We start from the raw sequence: 26,257 nt of genomic DNA, 5'->3' as shown, positions 1-26,257 counted from the left end.
GGAAGTGAAGATAGTGACTTGGAATCAGCAGTTATACAGCTTTTAAAATTAGGCAATTTGTCTTTTCTCTTCCAAAACAAAAAAAACCCCAACCATTTTGCTGTGCTTGCATTGATGTTAAAATGCTATGGTGAATAAACCCAGTGTGGGCGTGCTGCACTGCAGCAGGCAGTGCTGATAGTATTAGTTGCACTGATTCTACAACCTTGCAACATCTTTATTTGTTCCAAAGGATCCTCAAGCACAAATGTAGGCAGCATTATATAAAGGCAAGATAATGAAAGCAAATATTGTTTTGTTATGTGCAGTGAAACACTTACCCTTTTATCATTTGGAATGAGGAAGGTTGAGTAGACAAAGTTATTCTAAACTCGTGTTCAGTTATTGAAAACCATAGAAACACTAGAGGTTTGCCTTTGCAGTCCCTATGTTTGCAGAATTAGGACCTCAGACAAGAATTCTAAATCAAAGCTAAATTGTTAGAAAGGTGGGTCAAGAAAGAATTATTATAGTGAAGGAGAAATTAAGAACTTTTGGAAGAACTGGACTTTATTGAAAGTCTTGTAGACTTGTGGGTAGCCATGAAGCTCTAATTTGCAGAAGATACTAGTAGTGAATCACACAGAAGCTGTGAGGTCAGCACTGAAACAGATGGTGAAATCTGAGGGACAAATGAAAGAGTAGAGAAAACGGTTTGGTAGTTATTGATGGGGATGAACTCAAATGAGGGGTGGAGATTATGCTTCAGTATATACAATACCCATGAAACATGTATGCTGAAATTAAAATAGTTTTGGTCTCAGGTACTGGTGGTATAAAGACAGGTGGTGAGGAAGAGTGCCATATCTAGGGGAACTATCGGGTGAAATATAGATGTAGTTGTCCTTGCAAAAAGCACTTGAACTTTTAAATAAATCAATGTATAAACACCTGCATTTAAGTTCCCCTGTGTTATCAGTTCAGTGAATTCATTTAAGGTTGGTTTAGAGGAAGGCTACGTCACATCTACATTATCTGGAGTTTCTTTATCAGGTCTGCTTCCCACAGCTTAGCAACTAATGATTTCACTTAGTTTGTGTTTTTCTGCAAGCTAAGCACTATAAGCATTGCCATAGAATTAAGTGAAGATTTTAGTAAGAATACATTGACAAATCAAATTTCTTCTGTTTCTAGTGTTTCCTGTGAACATCCATGGAAGAGTAAAAGGATTTGAAAGCTACATTCTAGGGAAATTTATGTGGTTTCTGTTACACAGAGAAATGCTGAAATTTCGAGAAACTGCTAAGCATGTCACTGTTGCCAGATTTAATTCTGCTTGCTCGGATGCTATGATTGCAAGAAGATACACTGTTCAGAAGAAACTTGGCAATGGAAGCTTTGGAAGTGTATATCTGGTTTCTGACAGAAAAGCAAAACAAGGAGAAGAATTGTAAGTAAACCCTTCACATACTTTAAATAAAAATGTTTGGAACATTTCTTGCATTGGAGATGTTTTCTTTGGTTTTTGTGTCTCGTATCTCAGTTTGTTGTTATGTTGCAGCCTTAACTGTTTCACTTGCTGAGGACATAAGATAGGAGCAGACTTTATGCTGACTCAGCATTCCAACTGAACATGGTTTTGTTTTAAGTAGTTTGTCCGATATGTCTGTCTTATTGTGCTTTTATCTAAGTCCTTTTTAATTTACTTCTGCAAGACGGAGTGGAGGTAGATAGAAGATTTCAGACCCTCATGTCCATAGTGATGTACACCTCTGAAGCATTGTATAAAATAATAAGAACAGTAAAAATATATGTAGCATCTATTTCCCAGTGTCATACCTTGGGCAAGTTGCTAATGTAAGATATACGCTGTGGAAAAGACCCTTGTATTTACTCAGGTTGAAGTGAATTTTATCATTGTCCAGACAAGGAATGGGGCAAAGGTATATGCCAGGTTTCAGAAATTTGCTCTTCTCCTTTGTAACAAAACTGCTTGTTAAAGGCTTAAAGCTTTGTAATTTATAAGCTATCATGTCATGATTATGTCAATATATAACATATGTGTGTGTAATATAATTGTATAGTTTATTTTTGAGGTCTTTGTATTTTATAAGTAAACTTGGTTCTTGCAGTTCTTTCTTCAGAACACATACTGAAGTGCTGAGCATTTGCCTTTCATCCTATGCTTATCCACCTTCATGAACATGATGTTTTTGTTTCAAAAAGTGTGGAAAAAGAGAATCTTTAGTCTAATTGGGTCCAGCTACTGCAATATCTATCTGTATAATGCTTCATTCAGTTACAAATGCCCATTAAAGCATGGACCATTTAAAATGTTAGAATTTTGGAATGTATTTTAGTGGACTAACCGCTTAGTTTCTGATGATTTCTTATTTATTTACTGTAGGTAAGTTTTTGATAACACTTAGTTGGATGCTTTCAGAAATTGATTCTGTGTCATTGTAAGGACTGAGATTGTTGGAGGGGTCTCAAAAGAAACTGTACTGTATTGATGTCTTATTTTTTTATAATTGAGTTGTCCAAATGAAACCTGAGAGGAATAGTTACAGCAATTCCAGTAAACACCTTTCCATTTGCTGTATACCTGACTGATAGCACTTTTGTTTTTTTAAATTGCTAGCAAATCTTTTTTTGTTTTTTTCTTTCATAGCTGACTGAATTTGGGCAGGTCTCATCAATTTGGTTGATAAACCATTTAGGATTTTGAAGCCACAAAGACAAAAGAACATTTTCAGAGTGTTGACATTTCTGTATGTGAATTTGAAGTTGGGTGCCTGGGTAATGCATTACTGGCTGGACTTCCTGTTGTGTACAACTGTGTGTGTCTGTTGGTTTGATACTTACACCAAGTGAAATTTAAATGTGAATATTTTTGATTTTATCCAATCAAAAATAAACAAATTTTTACAAAAAGTCTGAAACATCTAATCAATGTGCTTCTCAGCCAGAGTACATTCTTCCTTTAAATACAGTCATCTATTGGTCTTTATTGATGGATACGTTAATAAGCAATAATACGATAAAATAACTTTTTCTGATTATTTTGTACATCGCTTTTGCTATTTGTGACAATGCATTCTTGGCAATATTGCTTTAACAAATGTGCAGCCAAGACATAATTCTTTTACTTGTTTTCCTTCTACATCAATTTACAGCTTCTCAGCAAATTGGATTAGGGCTAGAGACTACTAAGTTCTTAGCTTTTTCCAGCTGGCTTATAAGACTTTTGGATCGCTCTTAGCCTTAGCTACAATTTTCTACAGAAATGTTCTTTTAATTAAAACTTTCATTAAAAACAATAGAAAATACTTTTCGTTTTCTTTTTTTGTTAAAATAATTTATCATGCAAATAGGGTGACAGGAATTACCTGAGCTTGTAAGACCCTTCAGAACATACCCTAACATTCTAAAAATAAGTGTTAACAGTATATTGAAATGTGTCTCTTCACACATTTGCTGCTATAGCACAAGCTGCCAAACCTCAAAAACAAGCAATGTGTGCCTTGCCTTTAAGTAGTTATTACCTCTATTTTTTCTTAAGAATTTTTCTTTGAGAACTTTTAATTCTGAGTGACTGTGTTTTGAACAAACATTCACTGCATGCAGCATTTCATGCCTGTGTTTTGTTAGGGATGAGGCTGAGTGTGTCCTCCGCCATCCTCAGGACAGAAACTGAGTATCAAATGGTATAGTCTTTTTTTGTTTTGTCAGTCTCTTTTTGTGACTGTAACAGTATTTAACAAGCCGAAGTGGTAGGCTAATACTGTAGTTCATCCTTTTCTCACTAGGGGGTACTGGCGTATCACAGTTATTCATTACTTCTGCACCTCGAATGTAGGTTGAAGAGCAGATTCCCCCAACTTGCTGTCACTTATATGCTAATAGATGACAAAAATATTGGCCTAGGTGAACGTGAAAGCTTAGGTAATATAATGAGATAGTGTAGACACTGTCCTGTATTTAAAAATACTGGTTTCTTAAGGTGGTAAAATAGATGAGAAGTCACATTCTCAACACTACTTTCAAATCAGAAGATAATCTCTTACGGAACAGTACTGGTTGCTGCTTCTGTTATATTCTCCACTGGGAAATTATATATATACTTATGAATGAAAAATTAGGTGGTTATGTTTCTTACTCTTTAAAAGGAATAATCTTAGTACAGTTCTGAAAGCACCTTGGCAGAAAAAAAGGAATTGAGATATTTAGGTCCCAAATGACCTCGGCAGAATTAGAAGTCTGCTGTTTCAGAGATAATCTAGAACATGCTGAGGAAAATGTTGTATACAACATGAACTCAGACGCAGATGGTTTCCTGAAAATTGCTATAGTCTAAAGCAGTGTGAAAGAACATAGGAATAAATTATAAGAACACAAATTACTAAGAAGAGTGACATCTTGGATAATGGTACAGAAACTGTTCAGGGGTATCTTTTTCAATTTTCTGTTAGTGCAATGTCTACAGAGTGAGTTAACACGGAGACTAACAATGGTTATCATGTAATTTCATGTATGCTCAACAAAGTGTTTGCATGATTTTAGAAATAGTTTTTGGGCATGCCTTGTACTTTGTTACCCCTCAAGGATTTTAGCTGTGGTGAGTGAAGTGTTATGTATAGAGTTGCTTCAGCTGGGAAGGAGAGAGGGTTAATTATTTGGCACATGCCTCAAGTTAACAGACTTATTTTGCATAAAACTTTGCATAGAGCTGCTCAGGCCATGCCAGCTTCATGCTGATCTCCAGTTCTGTGTATGGATGGGATCAGGATTACTTACTTCCAGAGATGGTACTAGGTCAGTGACATCCAGTGTTGTATTTTTGAGTTGCATACTCTATAAATAATAAGGTTATGAAGTACAAATATAGTAGCATATGTAGGTCTTTTACTGTAAGCCTCTCTTAAGTGTTGCATTGCATGACACATTCCTTGCCTGTTGCTTCCTAATTTGTATTTTTTGTAAATTGTATTTTTTGGTAATTGTTTATGTTCATGGTCCTGTGTGATTTCTATAATTTTGCCACCCTTTTTATTAGATGAAGAAAAAATGGTAGTTTTAATTTGTGTAAAAACTACTTCTTATGTGTTTTTGTTCATTTTCCTCTTGTTCTTTTCTAAAGTTGCACCAGTAATGAAGTTGGACCTAAGCATAATTTTTTTTCTTTACATTTGTATAATTTAATGTTACTGGCAAAGGATAAACAGTGCTACGCAGTCACTTTTCTAGACCCATATATGCTCACTATGGAATACTGTCTGTTAAGAATGACTCTTAGCATGCATTTAGCACCTTTACTGTTCTGGGACCTGAAAACACTTTTTAGAGCTGTGAAGTATTTTTATCCAGTTTGCAAGCGGGCAATAAACAGGGAGGTTAAACCTCGCCTGTGTTCATGTAGCAAGGCTGTGGAAAATAACTGGGCCACTACTTGAGAAATCATTCCTTGATATCTTAATCTTACTAAATATTATCATAACTTTTAGTTACACTGTAGATGCTTGATCCTCATCTAGAGCCCAGTATCATGGGGGACAGTTCTATAGTTTTGAAACAAGCTATTCTGTGTGTGGCAGGAAGGATGCCTAGTTTCCTGTAAACTTGCATCCTCTGTTCCCTTAACCTACCACAAGAAGCCCTACTATTTCACCATATGTGTTATGACAACATTCCTTTTTCTGGTATGTCCTCTGTTTTCTTTTACTTCCTCTAATCGTCGTTCCAGCTTCTCCCTTCCTTTTCACATCCCTCCAATATTTGTGTTTCCCTAATTAGTGGTTGGAAGAGAGATGGGTCAAGGCATGATGGTCCCTGAGCACATGCATAGGTGAGATGATTGGTATACATACACTGGCCACTTGGCAGCTCAAACAGTGTGTAACTTTGGAGATCCAGGGGCCACTAAGGCTCTTGTGCATCATTCCATCATTAAATAAGGTCATTTTAAGATCCATGAAATTGCCACCCTTCTGACAGATTTGGTTGAAACTGGATAGTAACTCCCCAAGTTGATTGCTAGACAGACAATTTTTGACTTAGTAGACAAGGCTACTAAACTTAGGACAATTGGAAAAATATGGAAAAGCTGATGGGACAATTACACTATAAATTCTTCTACAACTTTCCAGTGTACTTGGTATTTAATATCTACCTTCAGTTCTTTGCTAACATATAATATGTAAATGCTTTGAAGCTTAATAGATCTTATTTGATAGGAAATTCAAGTCACACCCATCTGCAAATACAATGCCAGTTTTGTTGGCCAAGTGTCAGCAGCTCAGTAGTTATCAAGCCGGTACTGTGTTATAAAACTCTACCATCTCAATGATCTGTTCAAATGCAATCTCTAATGACAAAGAGAAGGCAGGCATTTCAACATTGTGTCTAGGAAACAATTTATATGAATTTTTGTAAATAAAGTTATATTTAGAGAACATTTACTTAAATTTACAAATTTGTGTTGTTTTTTGTGTTGTTTTTTCCCCCCAGATTCTTGACTTGCATATGATTTTGCAAAAGTTGAGATAGACTTCTGAGGAGTTTGCTTTTGTTTCTGAACATCTGTATCAGCAATAGTGTGGCCAGCAGGAGAAGGGAAGTGATTGTACCCCTGCACTCGGCACTGGTGAGGCCACACCTTGAATACTGGGTTCAGTTTTGTGCCCCTCACTACAAGAAGGATGCTGAGGTGCTCGAGTGTGTCCAAAGAAGGGCAACGAAGCTGGTGAGGGATCTGGAGCACAAGTCTTGAGGAGTGGCTGAGGGAACTGGGGTTGTTTAGTCTGGAGAAGAGGAGGCTGAGGGGAGACCTTATCGCTCTCTACAACTACCTGAAAGGGCGTTGTGGCGATGTGGGTGTTGGTCTCTTCTCCCAACTAACCAATGATAGGACAAGAGGAAATGGCCTCAAGTTGTGCCAAGTGAAGTTTAGACTGGATATTAGGAAAAAATTCTTGACCGAGAGAGTGGTCAAGCATTGGAACAGGCTGCCCAGGGAGGTGGTGGTCACCATCACTGGAAGTATTTGAAAAACTTATAGACGTGGCACTTTGGGACATGGTTTAGTGGGCATGGTGGTGTTGGGTTGATGGTTGGACTTCATGATCTTAAAGGTCTCTTCCAACCTTAATGATTCTGTGATTCTGTGATCATGGACCTAGACCTAACCAAAGTTATTACATTACATGTTTTGTATAAAGAAAGTAGCAAACAGTAATATCCCTGCAGTCACTTCTATCCCAGTCCCCTTGAGTAGCTTATCAGTTAATTATAACAGGTAATTATGGTTAAAGACTTTGTTTTTAATAGCATAGATTTACGTTCAGCAGTAGTTTTGAAGGACAGTGCTATCACTAACAGATAATGAATGTCCTAATCAATTGTGCCAAGTGAAGCTCTGGGTTAAGTTTCACTAATTCATAATGATGCATGGGCAAGCAGCTGAAGTACACAGTAGGCAATAGGGACTTCTAGTTCATAAATATTCACAAGGTACTTATATGTCCCTGTGGTGCAAAGCACATGCTGAGAAGCACCAAACTCCCTGGACTGCTCCTGTGTGTGGTAATTGTGGGGTGTCAGCTCAACTTCTGCATCTGACTTGCATTATACCATTAATCCAGACTCATGCTATGATTCCTTGGAAACTGTGCACTTAGCTGAATAATTTATCACATGACTTTCAATTATTTATGACTTATAACAAATGAAATAAAATCTAAAGATAGAAGAGTTTTGTAACTTGCGAGTGTCCAAGCGACAGCAGATTGTATTGTTAAATCCCTGTGTTTACTGCCTGTTTGCTTCTCTGAAGGTATTCCAAAGAATGGGCATTTGACACTGGATTGATTAAAACAGTAACAAATGACTTCCTGCCAGTTGTTATGTGCATATTCATCTAATAGTGCTGTTTTCCTTTTTGCTTCTCCCTCATTTACTAATAAAAACTAGAAATTAAAACTAGAATGCATCAGGTTTTTTTAGATTTGTGAACAGATATTCAGGATCTCCTCGGAAACTGAATAAAGGTGCATTTCCTATAGGACCTTCCTGATTGCTGCATATTTTTAAATAATCTTTTCTTAGTGAACCATCTTTTGCTTGGTTGAGTCAAGAGTGTCTCTGCTTCTTCATGTAAGGCTCAGGCTATCATGTGTTAGCTGAACTGCCATTGCTGCAAAGGTGTACAGTCATTCTTGGCCCCAAATGAGAGAGAATAAGAACATTGACAGGTCTTGCTGATTTAGCTAGAGCAGTTTAAGAAGTTAGCCTGCCTTCAACAAGCTTTCCACTCTAATGGCTGAGCATGACTTTCATATTCTGTGAACAATGGTACAAGAGTCAAGAAGTGTTGAAGTCCTTGCTGAAACCGCTGTAACAGTGGCTGATGCTCTTGTGCCCTAGTTTAAGAGTACACCTGCAAGTGGAGGTTGCCAGAGTGTGAAACTGTCAATGTTTTGCTTCAGTTTTGGTAGGCAGTTGCAGCTATGGCTGTAGTTGTTTCTGAGCATTTCCAGTGCAGGCCAATACTGGTTCAGAGACCAGTTTAATATCTGGGACTCATTCAAAGCAGTTCTCTCTGGAGAGTATGTGTGGAAGTATGTATGGTTCTCTCTGGAAGGTGTGTTAGTCCCTACCTCCTGCATCCCTGTTGGTGCCCAGGCTTTTCCTGCAGCTCAGCATGGCACTGTAGGGCTCCTCACTGACCTTTGGCACATGGAGTTAAGGAGCTGCAGACCTCCCTTGCAGTGGGAATGTGGCAGTGCCAAAGTACAACACAGATACAGAAGACAGGAGCTGCTGTTAGAGCCCTCTACAGCTCTGTGTTCCTCCCCCTGGTAAAGCTACACTCATACGCAGCTACCACAAAGCTTATGGAAACACACACACACATGCATCTTTGCAGAGGGATGCTCTGCTAAAATTTGTAGAACATAATTGATGGTTACAACACACAGGAATCTAAGAAACGGACCATCTCACCCTGGAACAATTTATTTAGAGCTCCATGTATCTAAGTTTGGGAAGTGCCTGTGCTGGATAAGTCTCTAGTGGGGGCTGCAGGATAGCTTAGCACTGGAGCACGGATATGGGATTTTACACTGTCTGTGTTGGTGATGGATTTGGCAATTTAAAGCTGCAGCCATGCTGCAGGCCTTTGTGCAAGCAATTCCTTTGTTAAAATCTCTAGTTCCCTCATTTTCAAAAAATATAAAACATACTCTGTGGGTTCTTTGAAATCAAAGGATGAGTACTCAGACTATTGTGGGACCTCTTGTTCAGCTGGTGTAATGTAGGTGCCTGTGAAAATCCTCTGCAGCAAAGTTTCACACAACTTTTACATCTGCTCAGTCATCTTTTTGAGCTTTGGTGTTACTGTTTTTTCCTTTCCCCCTACCTCCCCCCTCCTCCTTTTAGTATACTTTTCTTTGACTGCTTTTTAATTTTCAGTGGGAGTTGTCCATTTGGCTCAGGAGCATTCTAACTAGGTCTTTAATTTATGTGAGTGGGAGGCAGAATTCCTTAAATAAAATATTACTTGGGATTACTCTAAATCTCATCCCCACAGACCTGACTTCCTGGGAACTCAGTGCTGCAGCCCTCACCACGTTGTGAACTTGGGTGCAGGCAGTGAGGGGTGCTAGTAGTTAAGTTCATCATTTTTCAAAATGTTTACAAGCATTATTTTTAATGTTGAGTGGAGAATTGTCCTTAAAGCATTGTTGGTAAATTACTGGTGCTTTGAGGTGCACAGCAGAGACAGAATTTAGTGGTTTTGTAATTAACCAAATGCCTTGAGATCACTTCTGTCTCATTCATTTTGCTGGAACTGATGTTTAGTTTTAATGCATTTCTAAGCTAGCTTTAGTAAGAAAATGGAGAAGTACGGTATTAGTACTTTAGGTTGGACTGTGACCACCTGCCTCAAAGATACAGTATGTTTTTGCAATATTTGACTATGCCTGCCTACTCTATCTTGTTGCAGTTCACCCTTGTTGGCAAGGTGTTTTCTCTTAAGTCTGCATCAAGGATGCTGTCATTCCTTCCATGGAGAATGAGCCTCTGGCCGTTTGTTGCATTCAGTACATTGTAATGAGAAAACTGCCACAGTGAGTAGAATAAATTCAGGATTTACTGGACAGTCAGTGTATTTTTCTCTCTTTTTTTTCTATTTTTTCAATTCACAAAGTATGACACATTAGTACGTGTAATTCCTAGTATACTATTTCTCTTACATACATGGTGTGCCCTTCGTGTGTTCTAAAATAACTTTTCAGTGTTGCTGGGTAGTTGCGTCATTTTTGAATTGCACATGTTTCACTGCTTTCTGAAACCACAGTGTCATACTCAGGAGGGCTAGAAAGTATTAAAAGATTTTTTTATCTAACAATAGGTGTTGTACACAGTTAATTTCCTCAGCATTGCTTGATTCCCTTTGCTTTTGATTGCAGTCTATTTAGTAATATGCTTTTGTAAAGCTATAAAATGTGATTTTATCTTTTCCCTCCCTCCCTATTTTTTTTCTACCATCGATACTTCAATGCATCTCAGAAATAAATATCGAAGGAGATGGGGAACATGTAGGAAGAGTGAGTTTTCTCATGAAAGTAGCAGCAATTAGTACTTAAATTACTTCCGCGAATTAGTTCCACTGAAGGGACAATACTGTTGACATAAATATCCTTGCAACATTGAAAGGAACATAATTCTGTTTCAAATGTATTTACATTCAGGAAAGAACTGATTAAATTTTTATATGAGGAAATGTTTTAGTTGAGTTGCTATGGAATGCATTCTTATAGCGATTATTAGTGTGTTTGGTTTCCCTTTGCAACTTTCTGTTCTTCAAAATTGTCTGTTTTCTGTAAACTGATCCATATAGATCAGGTGACATGGGTATCTGTCTTCAAAGTTTCTAACTGACACTAATTTAAAAATTTTAAACTAATTCCTATACAAGGAAAATTCTTTTTGGCAGATGCTGTAGCCCAAGGCTGCAAGTTGAAGGAATGTACCGTGGCAATTGTAAGATGTTTAATCATATTATAATGCTTGAAAACAAAATGCTGCATCCAAGCTTTAGTTCTCTAATGATATCTCCTTTTTCTGAAAGGGAACATTAATTAGAAGAGAGCAGTTAATAGTGAAATTTATCGAGTATGTGTAATGAAATTGCAATGGAGAAATGTCTGGTTTAGATAATTTGATGTTTGATGGAATTAAGTCTTCAAACATACAGAGAATAAACAGATTATTTAGTTCTTGTCACATTTCTTTCTCAAATTCCATTTAGGTTAGTGGCAGCATGACATTTAATTACATTCTTAAATAAGACTAAGCTGTAGAAAAAAGGATGAATGAACAGTAGATGGTGATAATGCAACATGTAGAGATAAAATATTGCTAAAAAAAAAAGTACAATCACAGATATTTAGTGTGTATCCCATAACAATTTTTAATAATTTTCCTAAGTAGACACAAATTTCTTCAGTTCAATCACAGTTTATTAGTATTTGATTTAGAGCTGTAGTGAATGAATAGACTATAAATGTAATTACATTTTATTTTTTCATAACTGTCAAGGAAAAAATTTCTATGTTTCAAAACCATGGTTTTAGAGGAAAATTATTCCTTTATTATTCAATGTCCACTTTTATTTTGTAATTTTTAATCAATGTAGATGACAACCCAAAATGTCCCAAAGAATTATTCAAAATAAATGCATTTGAATATCTAAATAAATAATGTTAATGCATGCTTTTGTGCAGTAGTAATTCGGGTTGTTCAGTTCTGTGGAGGATAACACAAGTACCCTGCTTTGGTTTATAATTACTGATTTTTTTTTTTTTCTCAATGTTGGCACATATAGTTGACCAAAAAGAATGTGAAGTATGCCTCTTTGTATATATGAGACTTTGCTCAGTGCAGAAGAAAACGATAAAAGCTGTATTCTTTGAAGCTAATTTATTTCAACAGCGTTCTCTTTCATGGTCTTGTCCCAGAAAATATATTCTCATTTCTTTGGGATACTAATTAGGAGCTGTTAATTTTCAAATAACCATAAACTGTTTACATCATGAGCTGAGCTGTTCAGTGTTAGTGCATATGTTAGAGCATTTGAAAATTAGGCATCTCAAAAAATGTTTGTAGGTGCTATAATTGTGACTTGCTGATGGAAATAAAAAATGAATCATCCGTTTCACTTGTAAATTTATGAATTCTCATCACCATTCAAAGAAACTTAAGCACTGTTATATTATTTAAAGTGCTTATTCACAAAATGAAACTGTATTTAATCCATCTACAGATATTACAGTGCTCATATAGCAATTGATTTCTTAGTGGTTAACTCAGGGATTATCATAGAATCATTAAGGTTGGAAAAGACCTTTAAGAGTCCAACCATAATCCTAACACTGCCAAGTCCACCACTAAACCCTAAGTACCATGTCAACACCTCTTTTAAATACCTCCAGGGATGGTGACTCAGCCACTTCCTTGGAGCAGCCTTTTCCAGTGCCTGGCAACCCTTTTGTTGAAAAAATTTTTCCTAATACACAATCTAAACCTCCCCTGGTGCAACCTGAGACCATTTCTACTTGTCCTATTGCTTGTTGCCTGGGAGAAGAGCCCAACACCCACCTTGCTACAACGGTCTTTCAGGCAGTTGTAGAGAGTGATAAGGTCTGCTCTCAGCCTCCTCCAGACTAAAGAATCCCAGTTCCCTCAGCAGCTCCTCATAAGACTCGTTCTCTAGACCCTTCACCATCTTTGTTGCTCTTCTTTGGACATGCTTCAGCACCTCAATGTCTTTCTTGTAGTGAAGGGCTCAAAACTGAACACAGTATTCGAGGTGTGGCCTCACCAGTGCTGAGTACAGGGGGATGATCTCTTCCCTACTCCTGCTGGCCACACTATTTGTGATAAAGGCCAGGATGCTGTTGCCTTTCCTGGACACCTGGGCACACTGCTGGCTCATGTTCAGCAGACTGTTGACCAACACTCCCAGGTCCTTTTCTGCTGGGCAGCTCTCCAGGCACTCTTCCCCAAGCCTGTAGCGTTGCATGGCGTTGTGACTGAAGTAGAGGACCCAGCACTTAGCCATGTTGAACCTCATACAGTTGACCTCTGCCCATCGATCCAGCCTGTCCAGGTCCCATCTAGCCTGTCCAGATCCCTAAATCAATAGTGTTCATGGCATTGACAAAAGAAAGCACAGCATTTGATTTAAGGAATTGTGGAGCAATACTTAGGTTTGAAGTGGGTTTATGGCTCAAGTAATAAATCAGTAATGGCCATGGGAATGATAAAAGGAGCCCAACATTTGATTTAAGGAGTTCTATAGTAATACTTAGGTTTGAAATGTTTTGGCCAATGAGTAAACATATAATACCAAAGAGCACTCATTGTTTTTCATTGGAAGTGTGGTAATCTTCTTGAGTTCCCCACAGAAATCAGGTGCTCTTAATTTACTGTGAGTGTTTCTTTCCTTAACTGAAACCAAGTATTTGTTCTAGGTAGGACTGATTTGTGTATGATGACTTTTTGTATTTCATGGTCTCACCAGCTCCTTTTTTCCCTAACAGGTGAATGAGTGTCTTTAAATTGTCTGAGCATGCAGATAGTGGTACTCCAAATATAATGGATAAAATGTAAGGAATGGTTTCTTTTATTTTTGATACTAAGCTGTAAACTGCGGGAAAGCCAGTCACTGACAGCAGGCGGAGAAATCTGGTAAGGTTATTAGTAACAGCATAGCTGTATGTGCGATGGGATGGATTAGATGAAAATTACAATGGAACTAGAAGACCAATCTAAGTGAGGGAAGTAGATTCCAGGCAATGGAGTGGCATATAAAATCAGCAAGTTTCTTAATTGCAATAAAAGCTGGATGTGCAAATGTGTAAATGTGAGAGGAAAGGAAACGTGAGGAAACTATAAGGCCTGACAGTGGGCAAGTAACTTTACATGGGTGCCTCATGTGCACAGTGGAATGTCAAATCAAAGGGAATCTGTAATATCTGGATATAAACTGTGCAGAAAGGATAGTTGAAGCTGGGGACAGGCAGTACTATATCTAAAAAATTAGATTCCAGTAATATATTTTGTGTGTGGAAGCTGTCACCAGAAATCTAAAATTATTATTTTAGAACTACACTGTCAGCTATAACATGCAAATCTCATCAACTGTGTGATATTCTAGAAAGCAACTGGCTGTGAGAAGCAGTAACGATGGGTGACTTCATCTTGTCTGTATGCAGATGGTGTTCTTGTTACTGAATTTCCCGAAGAAACAGTTTTAATATGGTGGAAGCTGTTGTGCAGACAGGACTCGTGCATGAGGGCTGTCACCTGTTCATAATTTTGGTCCCCATTTGTAGTATCATACCTTCTCGGTTTGCCGTTTGATAAATAAAATTTAAGACATTATAAATTAGACAAGCGGTCCTTTTATTTTATTGTTTATGACCAATTTCAGATCCAATTGCAGATGAGGTGATAAATTTTTACAGAGTTGCAGGTGGTCCTTGTACTGTGGAGTTTCCAGGATGAAGAGGTAGTCCTACAAAGGTCAGAGTGGATGGAAATACAATATATGGTTATGGGTTATGCCACAACTCTCCATACTGAAGTCAGGATGACTTGGAAATATAAACTATATGGAATGATAAATTCCTAGCTTTGCACACTGCTTACCTGCTAGCAGGTCTTGCTAATGTCAAGCCACAATTAACTGAATGACTGCGTGTGTAAAATGAAGTTTCTATTTAATTAAAACCTTCAAATTTTGATCATATATTCCTAGAGCACACCCTCTCTGTGGTAGTTTGACCTATTTATTCTTGACATTAAAAGAGTTATATTTCTTTTACTCCATTGCCAGCAAGTAAATGTACCTAGTCAATAATTCATGTTGCAGTTTACTCAATAAACGGAATGCGTTTTGAGAAAGGCTGTCTTTTTTTAAGAATTGCATCTGATCCAATAAACCAAATTATATAATAATAAAGTATGTCATCAATGTAAACAAATACCAGATGGGTTGTAAAACATTAATTTTAGATAAGTGCAAGTAGGCTGAGATAAACACTGCCATGGCATATTGTCAGTCACTAGTAAAGCTCAAAAAGGATTCCCACTGGGTGTCCATATCCTGGAGGATTCCACCTCCATGCTTGTTTTTCTCTTGTTTTAAGTCTTGCTCTATTTATCCCCATTTGCTCCACATTATTGCGCTTTCAGACACAGTGTGCTGGCCTGGCTGTGTTTCAAAGCCTGACAATGCAAGCCAGCAATGTTTTGCTGATGAAAGCCAGAAGGTGTTCCCGGGGAAGGTCTGTGAGCCTGCCGAGGCGCAGGCACTGCAGAGGCAGGGCCACTGCTTTCTGTGTTGTGGGGAGTGGGCTTAGTTCTCATATTATTTTCACACCCTGGAGGGATGGATGCTGTTACCTGTACCAGACCCAGCTTCCTCCAAGTTGGATGTAAAGAGCGACAGCCGGCACTTTTTGCTCTTAAGATGTGAATGCATTCACTACAAGACTCTCTCAGTTGTGATCAGTTCAAGATCAAGTTTGAAGTGTCTTTGCGCTATTAAATTGCAAGGCTAAGGGTTTTTTCCCACACAGTTAAAATCTTTTGTTCTGTATTTAAGTTTAAGATATCTGCTAGCACTTCTGTAATGAAGTTTTCTAGTTGTCTGTTCACTGACATTTTATCTTATCTTTAGGGACATGGTTTAGTGGTGGACTTGGCAGTGTTAGCTTTGCAGTTGGACTTGATGACCTTAAAGGTCTTTTCCAATCTAAATGATTCTATCATCTGCTTATATGTTTGTATTCTAAATTAAGTGTAATTTAGAATAATAAATAAATTTGAATTGGTACATCTCTTTTAGCATTATATCAAAAAGGGTAGCTTTAAGTATTGTGTTTGGAGGGCATCCACATTTTAGTTGTTTTACCTGTTTTTCTGTATATGCCGCCTAAATCTGTGGTTTCTTAGTTCATGCAAATAGTTTTGCACCTTTTAAATCCTGCTTAATACTCGAATCTAAGTGGCAGAAAATAGATGGGCAGGTTTTATGAAAAAAATTGACTTTCAGATGGACCTGTATATTCCAGATGGAGTCTTGACAAAACCTTAGGAGAGTATTATTCCCAATGTCCATAATAAATGTTCATGTCACATGCTTCAAAAGGTTTGCTTAAAATATTTTGTGTTACCTAACTATATGTTTTTAAACTGTTCAATGCATGCAGATTTTCAGCAGATGATACACAAGTACAATGGCTGAATTATGAGCAGTGATAACTTTTTATTGTAACCTTAAAATGCAGGTTGGATCATATAAACAAAAGCTTTGTCTCCTTCAAAGTGTAGAGCTGGATTCTCTTCGTAGAGGGGAAATGCAATCAGGATTGTTTAGCTAAGAAAAATTTGTGGTTTTCTTACGATCACTGACCTTTTTTTTTTGATAGGCAGAAAGACTATCATCAGCTTATGGATCCATCAGCCTATTTGGCATCACCAGGGATGCCAAATTTGAGTTATCTTAGGACTCCTCTAAATCACAGGAAGTGCCCATTTTAGCTGCTTCTTCGGGTAGAAGTTACTTGTGTAAATAATGAAATGGGGTAAATTTAAGCACTCTTTAAGTGTTTTATATAGTGAAAAGTATAGTTAACTTACACAGATGAAATTCTGACTGAAGGCTTTTAGCTTCATTGCTTTTTCTTCTAAAGTTACCAGAAAAGAGCCAGTTTACATCTGGAGACTATTATTCTGTGAGACTTCTGAGACCCTGACATAACTTCTTTGGCAACACTTAATCAATGTACAGTTTTTTAAATTTTTATTTTTAATTTTTAAGCGCATTTACTAAAGTAGATCTCAAAAGCTTTGCAGGAAGTATGAAGTCCAGTTATTGTCTTAAACTCAGTAAAATCAAACCTTATGTGCATACAGAAACAGTACACACATATACCAGTGGCATGCAGATATGCTTTATCTCGATTGCATCACAAAAGTTTTCTTTCTAGATGCAAATGACTTCTGGTCCTGGATATGAATCAGCATTGTGTTGCAGAAAACCAATACTTTATTTACAAAAGTACATTTTCCTGATTTGTTCTTCTGGGAATGAATTTTAATAAGAAAAACACCTGTCTGTTGTCTGACAGCTGATGACAGCATCAAAATCACTGAGTGACTAAGTTGACAAGTTACCCCTGCACATCAACACATCAGGCTTTTATTGCTGTCTTGGGTATACAAGAAGCTTGTATTAAGTGATGTTTAGCAAGGACTCACTCTGTTTGTCAGTTCTGTGACACAACATATATGATGGAAGCAATAATGTCCCCTTGTCAGCTGAAGATGAGAAGGTTGCAGTAGCTATTACCTGTTTGTGTAGTATGAAGCTTGTCTGTAGAGATGGAGACAAATCAAATGGCATGGGTTTTTTTGTCACACTGCCCAGATGGGGATTAGGCAAGTTCATGTAAAAATTCATGCATTGTTAGTCAGAAACTGGTGGTTGAGATTTAGGAAGAAATTTTCTTAGGAAGAAATACAGCTTTTTTTTTCCTTAGATCAAGTGAGTTACTGTGGTTTTGTTGCTGTCATTCTTAGCTACTGTGACTTTACAGCCATACAGTATTGAATGGGAAATTACTAAAAGCACTGTGAAGACATCCCTTCAGTGTGGAACTTACCTTCCACCTATTTAGAAGTTCTGGAAATTCATCATTTTGTTTCAGTAAAATACTGTGATATTCTCTAATAGTTTCAGACAGCTCCTTCAGACATAGACCAATGATCCATTCTTCAGCAGCTGGTAAAGTAGGTGGAAATGGCCTGCCTTTGTGTGACGTATGCCCTTTTTAAAAATTTCATCAGGAAGATCCCTGCAAAGTACGATTCCTCATAGTGCCCTGCACTAAGGTTTTTTTCCCAGGACAAGTTGACAGTAAACTCCCCAACTCCAGGTACCATATGGAGCTAAGTCTGAAGAACAATTTCTCCTATGGCATGTTCACATGTTGAAGAATATGAAAAATCCCTTTAATTTTTTTCAGCTTTGGGGCATTTAGGGCCTAAACGTTGTTTAATGTTAATCACTGAATGTTAATCACTGAAATTTATAGTTATTTTAAACAGTAGAATTAGGTTTCAGCCACAAATCTAGGTTTGTACTTTCCACTTAGGTGTTCAGATGAAGGGCAGGCTGATCTTTAGAAAAAAATAATGATGATTTTATCATCAGAATAGGTCACAGAAATACTACCTTTTGTGTGGTTTTTCTCATGCCTCCATGAAGAGACTTTGGCAGAAACAGCAAAAACAAACAGTTTCTTGCTACTACTTATTTTCTGTATGAATCTTAAGCATGTGATCTGAGTGGGTACGAAGCCACTTAGATTTGATTTTTTATTTGTGTTTATTATTATGCAGTAGTCCGTAGCACTGAAAACGTGTCATGAAGAAAACAGTGTAGTAGGGATTTAGTGGGAAAAATACTTAATAGTATTTTTAAAATGTTGCTGAATTGCGATGGTGACTAGCATATTTATTTGCATTTTAATGCATTCTCTTTGTTTACCCATATTTGCCTCATCATTTTATGTTGCCAAATGCTTGGTTAATGTTATTATTTTGCATTTAAAGAAATTGTGATGGGTTTTTGAGCATTACATGATTTTTCTATTTTTTTTAATTTTTATTAATATAAAGATTTCTTGTTTTCCTCTAGAAAGGTTCTAAAGGAAATCTCTGTTGGAGACCTAAAGCCTAATGAAACAGTTGAAGCAAATCTGGAAGCACAGCTACTCTCCAAATTAGACCATCCAGGCATTGTCAAATTTTATGCAAGCTTTGTGGAGCGAGATAGTTTCTGCATTATCACTGAATATTGTGAGGTGAGACTTACAGATTACTTTGAAGAAATTTGACAGAATGTGTGCGTTAAAATAGGGTCTTAAAAGAAACCTAGCCCAACTTTCTTTAATGTTTTAGTTGGAATTTTACTCTTACTTCTTACTTGTGGTATCACCTGCTACTCGTTAGGCATATTTCAAATAAGCAATGTTACCTGCTCACATGAGACTTGTAGCTCATAGACAAACAAACCAGAGAAGAGGAAATTTTAAACACAAATTCATTTCATTCACTATAATCAGTAATACAAGAAAGACTTAAACACAGACACATTACCAGATCTGTGGGTGAACTCAGAAAGGTTTTACCACATGTACTACTGATAGGTAAGAGAGGATAAAACTGGGAGTATGGGGACACGGTATGAGACCAGATGTAAATGAGGAAGGGAAAATTCGCTTGTGATTTGGAGGTGATTACAAGAAGCTCAAGCCTGATCATATGGATGAAGAGTTTGGTAATGGCTTTATGAAGTGGAGAACAGTGTGAGTCAAAGACCAGAGTTTAGAGGATCCAAAAAATATTAAAGCAGCATGTACTACAGTAGAGCTACCCGTTTTTTTCACTCCAGCCTTTGGTTTAAAAACATGCTGATGAAATCTATCTTAAGGTTTTAAGAAAATAATTTATACATATTTAAGCCAGCTTTTTAAGAGTTTATATAAAACAAGTGCCTACTTCAGGTGTGCTGTTTTAAAAAATGTAATCTGTTATACATACAGTGATCTTTTTATGAAACTGTGAAGCAGACTCTTCAGTTGTGCTCTGCTAGACATTTGAAATGCTTTGGAAGCTAATGACCTTGGACTACTGGGTTACCTGTCCACCAGTCAGACTTGTATTAACTAATCACATTTCTTCAAGCATTCAACTTTGGTGTGAATAATTAAAGAAGTACTATTCCTGCCAGTCACGGCTTCCTTAGAAGCTTTCTTTGATGACAGTTAAATGCCTAGCTGTTGCTGGGATTTTTAAAAATTAAATATGAAGTGTTCAATTCTGTTATGCAATCTGAATATTTGTTTACATATTATTTTAACACCCATACAGAAGGCCTTTGCATCATTCCCTGAATGTTTGACAGCTGGGGCTTCATGGAAATTTGGTATTGCCAACTCTCTGTGGAAATGCAGAGTTCAGAACTGAAGGATTATTCTAACTGCCCAGATATTTCTGTGCACTAAGATTCATTTTTTTCTCTGCCAGTGGTAGAAAGTGTCCCAACACCAGATCACTTAAACCTATAGGAATAAAGGACCCTCTTCAGCAGCATTATAGAGCTGGACTAGTGGCTTTGGTCCACTGCTTTTTTTACTTTTTTCTTTTTTCTTCTTTTTTTTTTTTTTTGATCTGGAATAAAGTTTTAGGCAATCACCATAGTAATCACAAGCTGCTGCAGCACCCCTTGGAAATTTTTTTTTACTCAGGTAATGTAATCTACCCTGCATGAAAATGTTCTGGAGGTTCTTTGGCAGCTTTCACAAATCAAAATCTTACAGGCAATATAAACATTGTCAGGTAAGTCATATTTCAAACAAAAATGCCTTTGTGAACCTTGGATTTCATTGTGTGACACAAATTGGTCTTCAATAAATACAGTTTTTACAAAGTAAAACTGTAAAGTTGCATCATTTTAATACATCATAAACTAGGACTAGTTGTACTTTCCCCAAACAATTATTCTGTCTCTTCAGCTGTGATGTGAGTATATAGATGCTAAGGAAATCTGAGCAAAAGGAATAACTAAAGCAATAAGTGCCAGTTCACATTATCAGTTTTAGGTGCTAAGCTGTTTTAAATAAGTTACTGGTGTATTTGATACTCTTGACATTTAAATAGAAACTGCAGCTCGGAAACTCCCTATCTACTTAATTTGTTAAATTCCTTATGAACTTCATTATACTGACCTTCTGAAATGCAAAATTCGGTTAACAAACTTCTTCAGAGTTTCATGGCAGCAGTATTTCAAGAAATCTTTTATGATGCATTTTTGTTTTCCCTTTTTACACACAAAATCAAGGTTAAATCAATTGTAGGACATTGAGACCAGTGTTCTCTGCTTGAAGGTAAAAATCCATACAGTTACTTGAGAGCACATGTAGTACTTCAACTTGCCTTTGTTCTCCTTAGACGTTTTGAAGGAAATGTCCCCCAACTTAAGAGAGTACCCACCAATCTAACTCTGTAGGTCCTACATTTCTTTTTTTCTGCATTTTTCATGGCAATGTGTGATTGTGATGGAGGACAGCTTGGGATAGGGAGAAATGGTGATTGGAGCCTGCCACACTTCATCTGTCTTCATCTGGGTAGTGCATAGTCCCTTGTGGCCAGTAGCCAGCTGACACATGTTTGAAAAGCCCCTCAGTCTTGGGCTATTGCTGCAGTTGGCTCTGGATGGTCTGGAGCAGCTGTCTGGAACAGGCGAGTCATTATTTTTGAGGTGTGTGAGCAGGCTCAGACACAGGCCATCTGGTTGCCATGCAGCAGTGTACCCAGCAACACTTTTTCTTTCCTTCCTCTGCTCTGCTGCAGGCCACCAGGGGGAAGCTGTTGAACATTTGGAGTTGCAAAGGGGAAGCAGCTGCTGAGAGCTCCAAGTTCCCAGAAGACCTTCTCTCTGGCCGCAGGAGGGAGGCAGATGGAGAGCTGAAGCCATATTCCCTTCCCTAGTGAATGAGATGATTCAGGCATTTCAATTAAAAATTGCAGGATGTTGTCAGGGAACACAATTTTCATATATGACAAAACTTTTTTTTTCTTTAACACACTCAGTCTTGAATGTTGTAACTTAGAACCTCAGGGATCGCAGAAGTTACTGTAAATTTCTGTTAAAGTACAGGACAGAAATGTATGGCTCTTCAAGGACAGAATCTGCTTACTTTGTAGCAGCAGTGTGAGGCAGTGGTGGTGTTGGGAACAGAAAAACAATAAATGCTGAAGACATCATAAAATGTTGAGATTCAACAGTGCAGAGAAGGGAAGGGTTCTTGGTGGGAAATGGTGGTACAGGTACAGTTGTACAGGTTAAACTATTGTACATGGCACAAAAAAACTTCTGATTTTATGCAGAATGTATAATGTAAAAGTAATGATTTACAGAGAATAAGCTGTCCTGATGTAAGGTACTTAGTCACTAGAGTACAGTGAGACTCACAGTGCCTTTGCTCTGGGATTAGTTACCTCAACATAGTGCTTGCCACTAGTGTGTATTCTTGTAGACAAAATCAATTTGTTTTATAAACTGGATAAAGAACCAGCTAACAATCATTTGTCTATTTTTTAGCAAAATGAACAATTTTTATATAAGTTGCCTCAAAAACCTCTTTCATCATGCTGCTGTTCAACTGATTTTTTCAAACGTCTGACTGACAGTTTTCAAGTAGTCTTTTTCTGTATATATTTTCTGGTTTATTTTTACTGCCTACTGTGTCTCATATTGCTCCATTTCTAGTGTTACTTCATGATCAATTGTAGTTTTAATGAAGTGTTTACAATAACACATGCTACAGATTCTTGAAGCTTTAATTTGGCTTTGTTTCTACCAGAAGGGAGTTTGGAAGAGGGACAAAGTATCATTATTAAAGAAACTGTGTTTTAATTCTTAAGAGAACAGCATGGTTTCTTTGATGGTGATGTGGTTATTTCAGCGTAATAAATGTCACTTGACTGTGCAATATTTGACTTAAGTGGAAATGCTTTTCCCAAATTTGTAAACTTATTTGGACCAATCAGGGCAATTCATTGTGCTTGATTTAGGTGTCTGCATATTAGCCAGTCAATGTAGGCCCTCATAAACTTTTGCAGAGAAGCAGCTTTTCTACAACATGATCCATCTCTTCCTAAGGTAGACAGCTAGGTGGCAGAGATAATTACACTATACAGGTGCCTGTTCCTTTGTGTTAACTGTAAAGGGAGTTTGAGGTGACCAGCTCAGATGTACATGTCTAAAGCTGGGTGACACGAAGTGAGAACAGTTGAAAACTTCAAGGATATTGTGTAACACTAAGAGAAAACTGACCTGCTTTCCCTATGCAGGCAGACTCCTTGATCTCATTTTGATCCTTAGTTCTGTATGCTTTTGGTGCTGGGAGGGTTCAGCATTCATGTGCAAGTGTTCATTTTACAGACTACGTGGTAGGAAGCCTGAAGGTCCAAGAAGGTGGAGTTGATGAAGTAGAAGACATTTTAAAAATTTACTTTCAATGTACAATTATGTTGTGATATTTTTCAGGGTGGAGATCTAGACTTTAAAATTCAAGAGTACAAAGAATCCGGGAGAATATTCGCTCAAAGACAAATAATAGACTGGTTTATACAGTTGTTACTTGGAGTCAACTACATGCATGAAAGGTACAGTCCTTTAACATGAAAGCGTTTAGCTTGGGAGGGGAGTGAGTAGACTTACTGACTAGTTGCAGATACTAAAACAGAAATGAAACAGTATGGATTGTCTTGTATTGGTATAAAGTCCTGGTCACCAAACCGCTGTAGTATATGTTGTATACCTAAAGTGTAATTACTTATCCATCCTGCAAGAACACTGTGTATTATATCTTTTAGCAGCGCAGTGGTAGATGTCTTTCAGCGTTAGACATAGTTTTTCAAATAGCCAAGTGAAAAATTTAGCACAATAGAAATAGTTCAACATTGTTAGAAGAAAATGGATTAAAAGGTTAAAACAAAGTCAGCTTTTTCAAGGGGAGTCAACAAGGATCTCTTGCAGATATTTAATGTGAATAATCCAATATATATTCTGGATGTACTCACACTAAAATCAGTGAGATTTTATGTATGTTATTTTTTTATTATATGTATGTTATTTTTATTTATGTATGTTACGTACATACATTCTTTGAAAACAGACATTACTTTTTTAACAGCACATAAAAGATTAACCTGAAAAATTGCTGCAGGTCACCTGGACAGTGATGTGTGGAGATCACACTTTGTTTGAGTAGGGGTAGGTACAGGTGAATACCTACCTGGTCATCTCCGTGGGTGTAGTTCTGGACTGTAATGTGATTTAGGCAGGCTGACTTCAGTGATTTAAACAGTTCCCTTGTTGCCGGTGTACTGGACATGTGCATGAGCCCTGTTTGGTCCCCTTCCCGCGTCACCCAGTGCTGTCACCTTTGAGGTAGGTGGGATTATTTAGCATGGTATGAGGGAGATGCAGTGCTGTGCTGAGCCAGGAACAGAAGGCCCAGCACACTGCCACCCACACTGAGAACTGGAGGAACGGATGAGTAAATGGGAGTACAAGGCTCCTTTCCTAGAGTTTTTCAGAAACAGGGAGCCAGTCGTAGTTAGCCCGGCTTTCAGCACCTTCTCCTTTCCTCTTTCCCCTTCCTGTTGCTTTTGCCTATTGACAGCTCTGAAATGTCACGTTAATGACTAAGGCAGAGAATCCTTTCTAAAGAGCATTGTAGCCCAAAAGTCCAAGATTTTTCATCCTGCCAAGCTGAACTATTTGGATGATTATTCCTATTGAACTTTATAGGGATGTTGTTGCTGCAAGGGCTGTTTTAGCAGAGGCTAAGGTTGTTTGTCTGTAATCACCTGCATGTTTTGGGGAGATGAGGTAATCTGCCTAAAATAATGGCCTAAATTATTAATATAGCCAGGGGGAGAAGATATTTAAGTTTGAAGAGTAGGTTACACCCAGAATTTGAAGATAAGAATTCTTTTTTTTTTTCCCAAGATGAAAGTAAACTAGAATCCATAGTCTTTTATCCTGCATGAGTACTCAGAAAACAAGATTATTATGCACTGCGTTGGAAGTGAAAACACAAAATTGATGTAGCTGTTTCAAATATCTTTCACAGCAGGGCTTGGGCCAAATTCTGTTGCCTGAACTTGAGTTGCGACAGCACAATAGGTAGAGATAGTCACCTGTCACCAAGAACAACCATTTCTGAGTTGAGCTGAAGTAAAAGATGTGGGATACGTTGACCTAAAATGATAGATGCCTAATGAGTTTTTTGCACTTGCAGTGTCAGACTGTAGTGGGAAAAGGGCAGAGTGAATTGCTGTCCAGGATGCAAGAGCATTTTGGTGCGTAAATGCCAATTTATATGGGGCTTGTACATGACATGCCACCCCACAGGCTGCAATGATGGCAGCACAACGAAGAGAGCTCTCTTGGGGTGCGGTGCTCTTCAGCATTCACCTCAGGCCAAAAGGATAGAGGGAAATGGAAATAAAAATCCTGACCATTTAATTAAACTATCAGTGTGGGGTTTTTGAATTCCCTTCTCGAACTCCAGTTTAACAATTTATCATTAAAAGTTTTGGTAATCTGCAAAGTCCACTTTTGGTGAAATCCTTTCTTTAATGTATGTGTTTAGAGGACGCATTGTGCAGACTAATGCAGGATAATAATAATATTGCAGTTGGACTAGATGATCATTGTAGGTCCCTTCCAACTGAACTATTCTATTTTATTGTATAAGTTATTCTTTTTGTCTTTCATTTTCTGTATTTCCTCATGCCTCTTTTATCTCTTGTTTTCCCATACATCCCTTTTGTCTACTCTTCTCTCTATTTTTCTCATCTTCTACTTGTTCTTAAATAAATATAAAAAAAAAATCTTACAAATAAACTTTCTTTGGTAAATATCTGTATTACACTACTGGGTTTCCTGAAAAGTAGTTTAATTCCACAGTGAAAGCAGCAATTTGATTTTCCAAACAGCATTTCATTTTCTGTCTTTGAATCATAGCTATTTAATAGCATCTCTCCAGACACATACAAATATTTTTATTTGCACTTCCTGTATTGTATCATGTGTTATTTGACTGTATGTACGTTAGAAAAGTTAATATTTATCTTATTAGTTTAGAGCCAAACAATAGCTTAAATGGAAAAGGTTAGGCTTAAAAGAATTTAAAACTACTTACAGAAATTAATTTGAATTAGTGAAACATAATAACATCCCTCTGTTTATGTATGGAGGTGTCATACATGGTTTCTTCTCTACTGATATGGAAAAAAGATGTAATGTGTTTGAACTATGTTCTAATGCGAAGAAAACTTTTCCCTAGAAAAAGAAGCTTGAAGTGTTAGTTGCCTGTGTGTTGGACTTCCTTGGGCCATTCCTTAGGAAATCCAGCTGCTGTGGATGGGATTTTTTGTTCCAGAGCAGCAAAAGTTATTATTTCTGGTTGTAGACATAGACTATGCTCTTGGTTGTCCTTCTTGCACAGCTTTAGTTAAACTTCTGCTCTTTTTGAAAACTCTTATGCTGGAAATGTATTTTAAAACAGGACTTTTTTGCTGCCTCAGGTTGTTTTTCTTTTCCTGTGATAATGAAGTTTATACA

At 37.4% G+C, this 26,257-nt stretch overlaps 1 protein-coding gene across 1 annotated transcript in view; it reads left to right on the top strand.

The window, feature by feature from the left end:
• Positions 1-1,259: 1,259 nt before the first annotated feature.
• LOC104616725 (serine/threonine-protein kinase Nek11-like) overlaps positions 1,260-26,257 on the top strand; it is a 28,837-nt gene continuing 3,839 nt past the window's right edge. Inside the window, 3 exon segments of the mRNA XM_010281824.1 lie at positions 1,260-1,429; positions 18,752-18,917; positions 23,168-23,286. Of these exon segments, the coding sequence (XP_010280126.1) occupies positions 1,260-1,429; positions 18,752-18,917; positions 23,168-23,286 (455 nt within the window).

The sequence above is a fragment of the Phaethon lepturus genome, unplaced genomic scaffold (genome assembly GCF_000687285.1).
Source record: "Phaethon lepturus isolate BGI_N335 unplaced genomic scaffold, ASM68728v1 scaffold7422, whole genome shotgun sequence".
NCBI classification, from domain to species: Eukaryota; Metazoa; Chordata; class Aves; order Phaethontiformes; family Phaethontidae; genus Phaethon; species Phaethon lepturus.
Note: the sequence above shows the minus strand (reverse complement) of the source record. Positions and strands in the feature narration are given on the sequence as shown.